Source organism: Neopelma chrysocephalum, unplaced genomic scaffold (genome assembly GCF_003984885.1).
Source record: "Neopelma chrysocephalum unplaced genomic scaffold, ASM398488v2 Primary Assembly neopelma1_23, whole genome shotgun sequence".
Taxonomy (NCBI): Eukaryota; Metazoa; Chordata; class Aves; order Passeriformes; family Pipridae; genus Neopelma; species Neopelma chrysocephalum.
The window spans coordinates 22,357,520-22,372,304 of NW_020897691.1; the positions used below are offsets into that span (position 1 = coordinate 22,357,520).

At 41.2% G+C, this 14,785-nt stretch overlaps 1 protein-coding gene across 2 annotated transcripts in view; it reads left to right on the plus strand.

Moving 5' to 3' along the window:
• Nucleotides 1–14,785, plus strand: part of PERP (PERP, TP53 apoptosis effector) — a 27,303-nt gene continuing 12,518 nt past the window's right edge. The window contains exons 1-3 of one of the 2 annotated variants that reach the window (XR_003535331.1): nucleotides 1–319; nucleotides 7,698–7,841; nucleotides 8,458–9,684. Coding sequence is in view for 1 of the 2 variants with exons in the window: in XM_027690037.1 (XP_027545838.1) it covers nucleotides 109–319; nucleotides 7,698–7,841; nucleotides 8,458–8,693 (591 nt within the window). In the remaining variant the exon portion in view is untranslated. Of the gene's footprint in view, nucleotides 320–7,697; nucleotides 7,842–8,457; nucleotides 10,884–14,785 lie in introns of those variants that run through there. The other variant, XM_027690037.1, reaches the window with a different exon arrangement.

Consider the following 14,785-nt stretch of genomic DNA (forward strand, 5'->3'; position numbering starts at 1 on the left):
AACCCCGCTCGGACCGGGCCGCCTGCAGTCTCCCGTCCCGGCGGAGCGTCCCCGCCGCACCCCACCCGCGACGCTCGCGCTCGCTGGGCGCCCCGCCGGCCGCGCAGGATGGTGGTGTGCGGCCTCGCCTGCTGGAGGTGCAGGTGGCTCCTGCCACTGCTGCTGGGCCTGGCCATCATCATGGGCATCATCGCCCTGGCGGGCCGGGGGTGGCTGGAGTCCGAGTCGGAGCCCTACGTGCAGCAAGCCTCGCTGTGGGAGAGCTGCACGCGGGGCGAGGAGGACCTCAACTGGAACTGCGAATCCCTCATGGACTACGGTGAGTGAGAAGCCCTCCGAGGGACCCGGGGCAGTGGGTGCCATGGCCATGGACCCTTCCTACCTCTGTTGTGGAGCAGTTGCTTTCCGGGATGAAGTTTCCTTCACAGAACCAGTACTCGTGCTGTTTTGGGGCTTAAACCAGCAAAGAAACACGGGTCTAGACTGCTTCAGAGCGATCTTTTTTTATCAGTACAACACTGAGAAACCAGGGTGTTGATATTTTGGGTTTTTCTAAAATTATTTTACAGCCAAAATAAGATAGCCAACTGGCTACAAGTTCGTCAGTTTGCTTTGCCTCAACTTTCCGCAGGCTGCAGTCCCAGCAGCCTTACCTGGCACCAGTGAACTGCCCCGCCCTGTGCCGGTGGCCTCCCTGGTCAGACGGTGAGCGTGCAAACCTTCGCGGAAGGTGTCCTATGCAGAACCACACCTGGACAGTAGTAAAATGGTCTTTCCCCGACTCTTTCGAGGGAGAGAGCGCCTTAATTTAACGCTGCCTGGCCAAGACAGTGCAGCTATTAAAATGCCTCCTGACCTGCAGCTTAAAATGGCCTGATGTGGGTTTGCAGGCAGGAAAAAAAAATGCTCTTTCCTTTGTATACCTCTCTGTTGCACTGGGGCCTAAATCAGGGATAATTGCGCTTCTGTTTTAACTTGCTGAGCTGCTTCTGTCTCTGGCATCAACAACGTAATATTCTTATTGCACACTCAGTTTCTGGGTCTTTTGGGGGACTTCTTGTTTTATTGCTAGAACACATGGGTCTGATTACATCTGCTTTTCCCTAAACCAAAATATTTCTGGACAAATAAGCAGACCCGCCTTAAGATCCTGGATGAGGGTTCTTTAGGGACTGGGAAGCTGGAAGGGTGTGTTTCAGCTGGGAGAGCCGGGACTGCTTCCCTGCGCAGATCCCTTGCTGCCTGAGCAAGGCAGACTGACTTCCAGAAGCTTTTCATTGCAACACTTGTGCTTGAAAGCTAAATCCTGAATATATTGTAAGAGAAGTGGCTTTGTTTCTTGGCCAGGTGATGACTTCGGGCCTCACTGTAGGTGGAAGAAATCTGGCTAGTGAGAAAAATATGTCCATCTCCCCCCATTAGACAGAGAAGAAAAGGTGGTAGAGTTGCTGAAATTTGCATTGCAAAAGGAAAAAGTGCTAACACAGAACAGCTGCTGAAATCTGTTTTCTCCTGTAGTGACACTGCTTCTCACTTCCCTGAGTACTGATGGGTGTGTGCTTTGGTCAGCCCTCAGTGTTGTGGGGCAAAAGTAATGTTCTGCTGTTTTTTCTAGTTAACAAGCTGACAGAGAAGAATAGTGTCCTTGACTTGGTTTATTTAAGCCCTAGCTTATTTAACCCAGAACTTATTTAAATCCTTGGCTCATTTATACCAATTTGCCTCTTTTCAAATTTTCATAACATCAGTACCACTGTCTACTAAAACAGTATTTACATCTAGAGACAGGATGTAACACATGAGTTCAGGTTTGATTTATTTTGTTTCCTTTTTTTCCTATGCTAATGCAATTAGTCTCAAAATAGGTGAGGGCATTTACAAAGGAAAAAATGCCTAGCAGGCGCTTACAGCACTGCTGCAGGAAAATTAAACTTAACTAATTGAGATGCGTAACTTGTGTTTTGCATACAGTAACTGCTAAGCACTAAACATCCTCCACCTCTCTTGATGAAATGGAGACTTCAGAGTGGATCTCCATTAACAGAAAGTTCTGTTAGACAACCTCTTAATTAAGCTGTGGCATGTGTACTAAGAAAAGGAAGAAAAAAAGCAGCTGAGTTGCTTATTTTAAATGAGGGGAAAGGGGCGGGAACAGACAGATAAAGATTTGCAAATAAAAGTGTCTCACAAACTGCATTGCTTCTTAATACACATTTGTAAATGCCACATGAGAGGGAAGAAGTGAAAGGGAAAAAAAAGAGTAGGATGTCATTTGGTAGGGAGGCAGGGAAGGGATTTTGTTTAGAGTTCTGTACTGGTTTGTGTCTGGGAAGTACTCTGGCTGGCAGCGTCTGTGTATTACCAAAATGTTGCAATGCAGAGGTGTTGTACTGCACTAGAATATGACTCAAGATGACTTAATCTAGACCATTGCAGGATTAAACTGTTGACTTGGTGTTTAAAACATATCAGTAAACCATCAGCTGTGACAAGGATTATTTGCAATGTGTTCCTTGGAGAGGGTGATTGTCTCTATAGTGATGAGGCTGTACGTTTAGGAGCAGTATTTGTGGGTGGCTGTATCCTCCTGGTTCTGAATGGCTGATCCCAGCGACTTTGAATTAACACTGTAAAAGATGGGTGTGTATGTGTGCAGTAAAGGTAACCCCATTAGGTTAACTCTTTCTTATATTCCTAACAGCCAGTTGGTGTTCATTAAGTACACAACAGCCAGTGAAGAAAAAGGGAAACACTCATACTAGGTGCCTAAAAAAAAAAAACAACAAAAAAAAAACCCACCACCACCAAAGGCAAGGAAAAAAAAGGCGGAACCTAGAATTAGGAGCCCAGCCTTTGTGAATCATATTTCACTGCAGCTGTGCCACTGTACCTGTGTCCCTAGATTCATGGACTTTGATACCGCAGGTTATTGGTGAAGCTGAGTGCATGTGTCGACTTCAGTGAGGGGCCAGGTAAATAAAGGAGGAATGTTAGATGTACACCTATCTTTTCAGTACACCTCTTTTCAGGCATGCTTTTGTCTGATTTACGATGCCAGGATGTATTCAAGACAAACTAACAACATTTATAGTGTTATCCAAGTGCAGGCACCTGGAAAATGCTAATGGGAAAGGTGTTGGTGTCCCTACCTACACTCAGAAAACATTTACTGCAACTCCCTGGTAAAAGAACCCAGTGAACAGGTGAGGCTTGTGTCTCTGCCAGTGCGCTTTGCTGGCTCCTGGGCAGGCGCACTTCCACTGCTAACAACCCAGAGACTTTAAAAGTTGGAAAAGTATAGGATTGTACCTCTCCTCAGCTCCTGGCAGAGCCAACTGACTTACACCAAGTTTGTACTGGAGGGCTTGTTATTAATAATTTGGTGTTATAGCATTTGCTTTTCCTGCACTCCGAAAGCCAAAACAGAGTTGTGATTCCCAGTATTAATTTCCAACCAGCCCTTCTAGCAAACCTTTGGTCCTGGGCTCTTCTGTGCTTGTGGTGGTTATGCACATAGCTTCCCTTCACCAGTCATGCTATCATGGAAGTTTGTGCAAGAAAATGGACTGACAGTGCTCTTTTGGTTGGAGTCCACTACTCCTTTATTACATTAACAAATGCAGATATTTTTTGACAATCTATGTAATGGGCTCTCAAGGCCAAACAAGAATTGCTATTGCCATTTATATACAGAAAAATATTAAAGCTACAGTGTAAAAACATGCCCCATGTATGCACGTCATGATAAAAACTTCTACCCTAAGATTCCAGTTATTCATAAGCTAACAAACTAGCTTCTGCTTTTGGAAATAAGTAAATGAAGATGAGAAAATCTTGTTACTTCAAATCCTGTAGAAGTTCATCTCCCTGCTAGACTACTTTCCTAGCCCTTTTATTATTTTCTAAAAGGAAATCTAGATTTAAATACTTTAGCCTGTAGAGATTCCATCTTCTCCCTGGTGAGGCTGAGGCATGACCAAATGAAATCAGGAAATATACCTAATGCTAAGGCCCTGTTGCTTGCTTTCTTTTAATTTCATCATATTACTGGTGCTCATCATTAAGTAATCCTGACCACTCCTAGTTATTTGCATGATAACATTTGCAGCTTAGTTCCTTTCCATAGTAATCATTAGTGTAATGTAGTGCTGTGTAATAAAACTCTTAATCTTTCTTAATAATTATAGACCTTCAGCTCCTGAACAGTTGTTTTTTTAATGTTCTTTCAACACCACCTAATTGATAAATATTTTCTGCTGATTAGATGCAAAGAACTTGATTATTCTTTGAGGCCAAGCCAACCTGGGAACACTAGTATCTCTAACTATTTTTCTGCTTTTTTGCTCTCCTATTCTTCTACCTTTCATTTTGTGCAGCTCCTAATTAGTGTGACGTTATTGGTGGTTTTCATAAACAGACATCATATTTATGTCTACAATACTCTCTCTGCCAAATGAATGGAACTGAAAATTTTATATTTTTATGGAAAACTTAAATCCTGGCTAAATATCTTCTGATTACAAAGTACTTCTGAGCACAAACCAGCTAGAAACTGGGGCTGATCTGTCATTCTCTGAGTGTGAGCAGATCTCTCCAGCTCTTAGGGTAGAAAACGGTGAGAGGGTAAACTTGCACTCTTTCCTCCTGGGAGCTGTAGGGGGAAGGTCTTTCAGACAGACAGGAGAACTGGATGCCTGTGGGGACTCAACCAGCTCTCAGAAGTCTTTAGAGGGACAAGGAGCTGGGAAAGCCTGACTTGATAGGTATGGGGATGAGGGGAATCCTGCATGCAGAAACAACAACTTCAGTCCGAGCCCTGCAGCAGCCCCTCTGCTGAAGGCTCTCCATGTTGGTGGGGGTAGCAACAGTTCTTGCGGATAAGAAACGTGCCAGGGCTGCACCCTGTGCTCAGAAAAGATGCAGGCTCACATCCCAATCTCTCCTGTCAGTCACTTATTAGAAGACTTCTGGTTAATTTTTGAGATTTCTTTTATATTGTGTTTATATATAAGTCTAGAGCTTTTTGCTGCTCTTTTTCTGATTCTCACAGGGGATCAAATGGCAGGCTGGTTGTTCACTGGCTGACTACTACACTAGTCCAGCCCAGAGCACACGCATCGAGTGCTGTGGCTAGCGCATATGACTCAGTCTTATCAGGTTTTGTCAGTATCAACTTGCTGTTAACTGCTCTTGGAAAAGATAATCCAGCAGGAGAAAGAGAGGAACTTATGGGATCACCAGCACCGAGCTCTGTCACATGTGAGCACAAAACTTGCTGAATTTCATAATGATGGTGCCTACTGTTGCCCTGTTTCTGAAGGCCTGAAACAAAGCTGAGCTTGATATTAATCTTCCTGACAAGGTATCTCCCGCAGCCATGTGTGTTGTCATTTTCATATTGCCAGAGAGAAGAAAATAAATCATTTTGAGCAGAGCTGGGGCTGACCTGTATCCAAAAGCTTGTTATGCTTGTAAAGTAAGCACAGATGACACAAATATGGCAGAGAGAGCACTGGGGGCATTCTGGCTTGTACTCCTCCAGTTGTGTTTTTGTTGCACCAAACCTCAAGGTGTCTAACCTGTGGGTGTATTTGAGTTTGCAGCCTAAGTTTTATCAAACAGATGCCAGATTTGTCTTCCTATATCTTGTCAGCATATATAATGCATCTGAAAGGGGATGTGCTATGGTAACTAAGTGTTCTACTTGTTGTGCTTTTTTTTCTTAATATGGTTAATATTGATAAGTAGCTTTCCAAGATCATTTAGTCTGAATCGGTTTTCCTGGACCGGCCGTGTGTAATGGTTACATATCTCTTTATATGCGTTATCACTGAAGAAATCCTATTGTGGAGACAATATTCAATGCCTCTGTTAGGTATGTATGAGAATATTTTGTATGAAAAGATTTTATCAGACTGCTGACATAATTTTAATCTCCAGACACTCATCAGGTGTCCTCCCTCCCTCCCTCTCCCTCCTTCCTTCCCCCTCAGCATTCCCTTAGGCAAGGGGTATGAAACACGCACAACTAGCTGAAGGAGAACCAATTTGAAAAGTTTTTGCTGTCTTGAGTGGCTCCAAGAAGGGAGAGGGAAGAGAAAACCCTTTTCCTTATCTTTTCTATGTCAGCTTTATTGTCTTCAGGTGGCAGTGGTGGTGGTTGGGAGTTCTGGGCAGAGATTCGGCTGACAGATAGCTGCTGTATTTCACTTTTGCTGCTGGAATAGAGGGGAAGGAAACTGGTTCAAACTGATCTAATTAAAATAGCTGTAAAACAATGCTTTGCTTTCAGATGGCAAATTGATGTGTGTAGTGGAGGTGTCTGAGATAGTTTTACTGCGTTCTCTGTCTCAAATTACTATTTCTCCCTATTTGTGCAACTAATACAGGACATGAGTTAAGGTGGGGGATTATAACTCTTTAGGAAAAATTTATATTACCTCCTTCTTCTGCTTACTTTTTGCACAGAAAGAATGGAAGCCACTATGAAAGCAAGATATCTCCAAAGTCACTTCAACTCTGTTGGAATGGACAGCTCTGAAGAAAGAAATTTTTTAAAATGTTCTGACCTAGATCACACTGCCATCTTTATTCCTACATTAGAGGGAGCTTGGGATCTGGCCCTACCTCTGTGTGAAAGTAGAAACCCACATTATGTAGATGTGGGAATTGAATTGTGTTGACAGCTGACTGGAAAACAAAGCGCTAGCCAGTATAGTTTAGCCCTCGTGGGCAAGTATCCTGCCTCCAGGGCAGGAACACCTTTGCTTATAGTTGTTTGCACTGGGCTCACCTCAATTACTTGGTTTCTGAAGTGGACAGGGTCTGTGAGGGCCTCTTTTCAAGTCTGTGTTACTTCAAAAGCGGAACTGCTGGCTGTTTTTCTAGGAGGTTTTCTTACCATTGTTGCCTTGGCCCTGGCCTGTGGCATGTGAGTTCTGGGTGCTAGTGCTGCTCTGCTGGAATATGGCCACTTGCTTCATGCCTGAGCCTCTCCAGCATGCAGTGGCTTGATCCTAAGAATGTCCACCAACCTGTTCCATCAAATGTCAAAGTAATGATTCAAAGAAGACTCTTCAGCTTTTAACTCAAATTTGGCTGTTTCTCTTCCACCTACTATGTTTTAGCTGTGAATAGATATTTATCTTCAAAAACTTTCTTTTTGTCATTTTTTCAGCTATTCCAAATTTATTTCTTTTTGGTCATGCTAATTTTGCTACAGGTGCACTATTCTTGTCATAAACAAACAGGAAGAAATTGTATGCTCACAGCACTGTTATTTCCCAGAAGTTATTGACTGTGGTGGTACCTTCTTGTCTGCTTTCACACTTCCCTGAGTGGAACAGGGAAGTAACAATAAAGTGCCTTGTCAGCAGCTGTGTGCCCTCTCTGCTCTGGTGTCTGTGGGTCTTACAGATACAGAGTTTAATGGTGTTATCTCTATTATGTGCTGCACTATATCCCTCTTTTCAACAAGACGAGTTAGTGGACAGGGAGTTCTATGCTTCTCCAGCAATGATGATGCCTCTCTGCTCTGCAGCTGTGTGATTTGGAGGCATTCAGTATTGCTTTGAAATAAGGACATGCTTCTTACAGTAAAAGATTTCAATAAAAAATGATTAAAGAAAACCAAAGAAATGCAATGACCTACAGCAGTGTACTGCTGTGTATAACATCTTTCTTGTTTTTTCTTCAAGGCTGGGGGAGAGCAGCAGCTGCCACGTACCTCGTTGGCTTTGTGATTCTGGTCATCTGTTTCGCTCTTGCAGTCATCGCGTTCTCGATTGAGATACTCCGCTTCAACTTCGTGCGAGGAATTGGAGGCTTGCTCTTTGTTGTTGGTAAGGCTGGGCACAAAGACAAGGCTATTTGAGATGTAAAATAGGCATCAGCAGAAAAACATGCTAGATGGAGCCTCCCTTATGAAATTAGCTGTCCTTGTCTCGTTTATGACTCATTTTCATGGGAAACAAGGAAAGGTTGTTTTAAGAGAATAATGGTTAGGGAAGTTATCCAGTGGGCTTTGTCAATTTCCACTTTCCCAAAAGCACTGTACAGGGACACCTTTGACCCTGCATGTCACATGCTAAGACTTAGGAGCTGAGAGCCCTGGGTGCTTCCCACCTTTCTGCTGGGAGGAGGAACAACGGGACTATGGGAGGTAACTGGCTCCACAGCGTTCATTGTGCCTTGCTGTAGGACAGGGCTGGTTATGGCATGCAGATACGTGCCTTAGCAACCTGGCAATGTCAGCTGTAGCTGCTGCAATCAGATAGGTGTGGGGATCTGCCTTGGCCAGAAGTCACGTACCTCTGTAAGAATGCAGATTTGATTGCAGGACTGAAGCTAATCTTTACATATCTTAAATATGCAGTTATCTCCAGGTACCTTTTCTTAGTGAGAACTGTAATACGTTCATTGTAATTTACTCCTCCTGTTTTTTTTCTCTCACTCTAGCTGCATTCCAGATCATTGGCTTGGTCATTTACCCAGTGAAATTCACAGAAGATATTCCACTGACAGGAGATAATATGTTCAGCTGGGCCTATGGCTTTGGTTGGGCCAGCACTGTCGTTGTTATAGGTTGTGCTTTCTTCTTCTGCTGCCTCCCCAATTGGGAAGATGAAGTCCTGGGAAACATCAAGCCTACCTATTACTACTCCTCTCCAGAGAGAGCACCATACTTAAATTGAAAGATTAAGTCCAAGTACAGTCAACTGTCAAAACAACAGAGGAGTACCTATGATGTACATCCGATGTGATTGTAGGAGACTGAAAAAACCCACCTTATTTCACCAGACTAATTCTTACTATCCCTGGCAATAAATTAGGAAAAACACTGGCATCTTTAAGCAAATAACTTTTACCTAAAGTATTCAGTTATGTATTCTCGTGTCAATTCTGTTTGGGTGGTTTACTTGCTCCTTCCCCTCCCAACTAATTATTCAAACATTTGCTTATGAATAAAGATGGTTGTGTTTCATGTGTAGAAAGGAAGAGGATGGATTTTAAACAACCCATTAGTGGGTCCTGCAAGATATTTTTTTTTTCACCTCTGCCAAAATTGCATTAAATGGACCTAGAAAAAAAAGCAACCTTCCAAAGAATGTTTTTCTTCCATCAAAGTCAGTCCCAAGGAAGGAACTTCCCTGAGACTGTCACAGTCACCTGTCACCTAAAAATCTTTTCTTGTTTCTGTTACTGTACTGTTACTGACTAAAGGCTATTTGAATAAAGGGGAAAATAAAATTTATTTTCCACCAATTGATGCTGTTAGACAGAGATCTCCTCTAAAGCATGAGCTGGTGTGTAACAGTGGCTAATGTAACACTGGTGGGTTTGTGGCCACAGCAGGACTTGTGATGGAATCACAGATATGTGTTTACTATATGTCATAGAGACAGTCAATAAAATTTCAGATGTTAAAACTACATATATTTTTACATGGTATTTTAGGGATGCTGGTCTAGAAGATATCTTTGAGTAGAAACATAAACTCTTCTACTTGTCTATCTTTTTAAAACTGCAGTGTTTTAATTATCAGTGTACTTTGGAGGGAAATCTTAGCATAAGGTATCTGAAAACCTCCAAAAATTTCTAACACTGTAGGTATCTCAGTTGAGTAAACTTGGGGCTGTTTCATGAGTCACTAGGGGTAACAGGCAAAAATAGATAAGCAGTTCTGTGAGCAATTTATGTATGCAAACTTCATACAGACATCTGTATTGGAGTGATCTGGCTGGCTCCTAGTTTGTGTTTCTGCAGTCAGCAACTCCAAATAAGTGTTCCAGCAAAGCAGAGCTATGTCTGTGTTGGTCATGGACCTGCAGCAGCCTACAGCAGATTTAATTACAGTCTATAATCTTTGTCAGGGCTTTCTTCATCTGGGGAAGAAGCTTATTTTGTGAGTTTCTCCTCTAGCTTTGGGAGAAGCAGCTCTAGCAAAGACAGACTGAAGGGGGTACAAGTAGGATGGAAAGCAAAGTCTGTGTATTACTCTGTTATTTCTTGCTCTCATGAACCCAGTACTTAGGGGAGGGTAAGTGTGTGGTATGTTTATTCATGCAAACATACAAAATAGAACTTAAAAAGCATTAACCAACATACTGTAAAGCTAAAGTCATTTACAACTAATATTTTACAATGCCCAGTATTTCTTGTACTATATATTTTATAGCTTTCCATTTTGTAACACCTTTTCAAACTTGATAATACTATATATTGAATGTGATCATGTTTTGGAAAAGTCATGTGACTCCGGAAGGTCCCTTCAAGGCCTGTATTTTATAATTTTACAGAGCATAAATGTCTGCAGACTTGAGAATTGTGTTATGAGCTCAGTTGTGGTGTATACAATCAAGTGTATTTGTGATTCTTTCTGAATAAGAGAATTCTGTGACAAATGTGTCCCTTTATTTTTTTTTCCTTTTCTGTACAGTACTGGCTGTTGAGGAATATTGTGTAGACTTACCTGTATCATAAGTAATGATAGTAATTACTTCTATCGAATTCAAAACGCAGCAGAGAATCCCAAGTCTGGAAAATTCTTGTACAGCTAAAGCTGAGAAGGAGGTAAAAAAAAAGTAAGAAAATGAACACCTTTCCTAATGAGAGGGAGAATGGTATGGTAATCAGGTTTAGCACAATTTCGGTCTTTTGTATGCTTTTTTATAAGCATCGTCATAACTTGTCAAAAAAGCACAGATGTAAAATAAATTTGGCTCTGAACGTACTGGGAGGGGTAGAAGCACAACCAGTGTGTTACGCAATTAAGATGTTCCAGAGAAAGCTATTGCAAATAGTCATTAATTACTTTCAAGTGATACTAATGTATGTGACACTCCTTTCAAATGTGGTGTCTTAATTAAAAATGTTTTAACTTACAGTTGTAGAAACTTGGTGGTGTTTGTGGTTCATGGGTTAATTTCATAAGCTCAAAGTAGTCATTCTTACCGTCTCTTAACGTGAATATCAGTATCCATAAAGTGTTGGGTTAATAAAATGAAGTAAATGACCTTGTGTCCAGGAGGTGGCAGCTTCACTTTCCAGTCAAATAAGCTTAGGTATACAATGCAAAACATGTCTGTGCATTTTCTTTGGAAGTGCCAGGCATAGAATGTTCTTTGCTAGCCAAAACCTCTTAAGTGCATCACAGCTTAAGGCGGAACTCTAAACATTTTAAGTACACAACAGTCTACTGGAGGAACGGATGTGGGAAGTCTGTTCTTTATCAAAACTGTTCCAAGTGCCTTTCCTATATTAATCAAGAACTTTAAATAGTGAGAAAAAGATGGTGTACTGGCCTGCTATTTTCAGCGGAAGGCTGCACTTGTGATTAGAAACCTTCCCATTTCTAACCTCAGATTAGGTGAGGCCCACATTATAGCCCTGTGCTAGTGTCATTCTGTATCCTGAAAAACTCTTTTTTTTCCTCTACATTTTTACAGAGAGCAAATCTATCAGTCACTGTTGTCTTACACCAGCCTATGGCTTCTGATTTCTGGAAAGACAGGTTCATTATTCCCCTGTTTGGTTTTTTTTATCTGTTCTCTTCCTTAAATGTCTTAATTTTTAAGTACAGTTACTACCCTGGATTCTGGTGCCTTGCATGGATTTCTTTTTGGGTTTTGGTTTCATGCCTCCCCCCTCTTAACTACTCTTAATTTTAAATACACAAATGGGGAAAATATTTTGTTTCCTTTTAGATTTTCCTAAAAGCTCTGAAGATAATTGGAGGGCTTCTATAGTGCCCTTCTTTTGACAAGAAGAAAATTTGTACTCTTGTTTACCTAAAATTCTGTATTAAGCTGCAGCCTAAATCTGCGCTCACTAAAATCCCCTGAACAGCTCCAGCGAGCTTCGGGCTGCAGTGTCACTCCTTCTAATCCAACCCTGGAGAAAAGAGAGTAGTTCAGGAGAATATGAGCACACTTGGCCCTTGTCTCAGGGGGAGTTTTGGGCAATCAAAAATGTGCATAACTGAGTGCTAGGGAAGGCTAATTGACCTAAATGGGATGATTAATGCTTAAATCTCATGGATATGGGAAACAGCTGCCACACCCCACTGGGATTTTGTATTTTTAGTTGATGCAACAAGTGACTAATTTTTTAGACAATTCATTGTCAAGGAAGAATCCTAAAAGAGTATTCACCTAACCTTTACATTCTGCATACAAGGGCTTTTGGACCTAGAGTACATACATAAATCAAGAGTGTAGTAACAGATCATTAGGAGGGGATGGGTTGTTATGGTGATAAGTACTCTAGAAACAAAAACACCCATACGCTAAAAGAAAATATTGAGCACACACAGACACAAAGAGTTGTTGAGATCATTGAACATTTACAAATTAATGATGAACTAAGCATATGTATCTATGGAAACTGAGATGCTTTAGGAGCTGCATGAGAGAGCTGATCTCACAACTCAGAGCAGTGGAGGTTACTGCCAGTGTGGAATAGGCCCCTGAAAAACCATGTTTTTCTGTGCCAGTAGGTGAAGTTGCACAGATTTTTAAATTAACTTGGGAGATGATACTCACAACCAGAATAAAGTTTAATCAAATCTGGAGGATGTATTTGTCAAAAATAGGGATGCTGAGTTTCTGAATGTGGTAACTGTAACAGGTGTCTATACAGGAGTAGTGAAATCCATGTGCAATAGTTCACAGAACCTGGTATATGCTAATGTTACTGCACAGGTGCAGCAGTTTTATGCGTAGATCCCATTGAACAAGAATGTGTCGATTTTCCTGTGCGTATGCAGCGTATTTATGAAATAGGTCCAATGAATCCATGGTGCAGGTCTGCATTGGTACGCTAAGCAGCCTTTAGTCTGGGATTTCCTGGTGTCCAAAGGTGTGGGCAAAGCTGCTCCGGTTACAAAACCTGACATCTAGAAATTCCAGCCAAAAATCCAATGCCCTCAAATTTTGCCTCTAGAAACTTATATTTAAATTACTTCGGAGTTGTCAAAATAATCCAACAGGGTTTTTTATTATGATTTTTGAATTAATAAATTTAATAAGACTGTATTTATAATAAAGACTTTAGAAGAAAACATGTGGACATGCCTAGAGCTTTATAATATTACAGCTATAAGCAAGATAAATAATAATGTAAGATGAGCTATTCATTGTGTAATATAATTAATAGAAATAAATAAATATCTAATAAATAGAAATTAATTATATTCCTCATGGGTTCATCTTTGCAGGATTGGATAACACTAGAAGAATTGGTATGACAGCTGCTTTTTATTTATTTATGGGGATGTGGACAACACATACTATTTTTAACAGAGGTCTTTGTGAATACAGAATATTTTGTAAGCAATTTGAAAATAAATTTTTTCTCTGATTTGGAATGGAAAAACAAAATGACTCTCAAAACAAAACTTGGGAAACTCATAATTGCCATTTTGAATCAAGACAATAGGAGAAGTTGAAAATGTTACCAAGAGACCACCAGTTTCATTTCAGCCTGTTTGTCAAATCAGTTTCATATCAAACATTTAAAACTGAAGAGGTCATTTCCATATAATATATTGGCTTGAGCAAAATCCTACTTTTGGCTGGAGAATTTCAAAGTGAAAAATCCTGGCCGAAAATCTTAAAAGATATGCTTGGTGTTCATGTCACAACTGTAGATCTCAGAGTGCTTAAAGAAGTAGCTGTTCCCAACTGACCTATAAGGCACAGCAAATAAAAGCCATTCCTTTGACAGAGAATTTTAAGTAGCAAGGCTGTGGCACCTGGGAATTACCTAAGTAAAGCTAATTTTATTCCTCTTCTAAGGCAACTGAGCTATATGCTTTACAAGGAGTTACTGTTATGATCCACTACGATAGGACAAGTATTAGTCAGCCTACCTATGCCACAGAGAAGTTTTGGAGCCCAAAGAAATTAGGTTAAGTAAAATTATCCCATATGTAGAAGAGGACTGTGTTGTACCACTGTAACTGCTTACAGAGGACTTCATAAAATCCCTGTATGTAATATGCTATGATTCTTTGATTCTATGCTTCTTTGTGCTCACCAGAGAGCTTGTGATCCTGATAGCCACACAAGGAAAATTCAGACACCCACAATGGTTACAAATGTCCAGAGGCCCTCTCAGCTGTTAACTGTGTAGTGGATTTACAGGGCCCCATTTGTTTCAGCCATTTGTCTGGAGAAGTTGATGGAATTCATCAAACTTCTACAGAGCATCTATAAGAAATACCTGGTGATTAAACCTTGTTCCAGTATAGAGCTTATCATGTCCTTTAGCAAAAACTAGCTGACAATTAAATCCATGCTCAGACACACAGAGCCTTTGTACTTTCCTAATCTTGTGTTTTCCTTATTTGTGTTTTCCTAATACAGTCTTGAATTGCTCACATAAATGACAATCCTGGATGCTGCCCTGTTTGCATCTCATGTGTTAAAACTTACTGGTTTGCACATGTAGCTTTGGTAAGGAAAGGAAGAAAGTCCTTTCAAGCCTAAGAGTTTGTCCTGTCGAGACAAGCCTCCTTTACTGACAAGAGCCAGCCAGTGCTGCACATGGGTCAGGCTTCGGAGGTTCCACAGCAAGTTTATCCTGGATGACTCTTGATAAAAATCTTAACAAAACCCTGTGGGAATTTCCCTCCGAGCTCAGCAGTCAGTGAATAGAGGAAATATCAAACATCTGCAGAGCTTTCCTGTGCTGCGTAGGGCAGATAGAGGAAGGCTTTCCCAAACATACAGTAGCAGGACTGAGCACTGACCATTCCCAGGTCATCATAAGCATCATGGAGGAG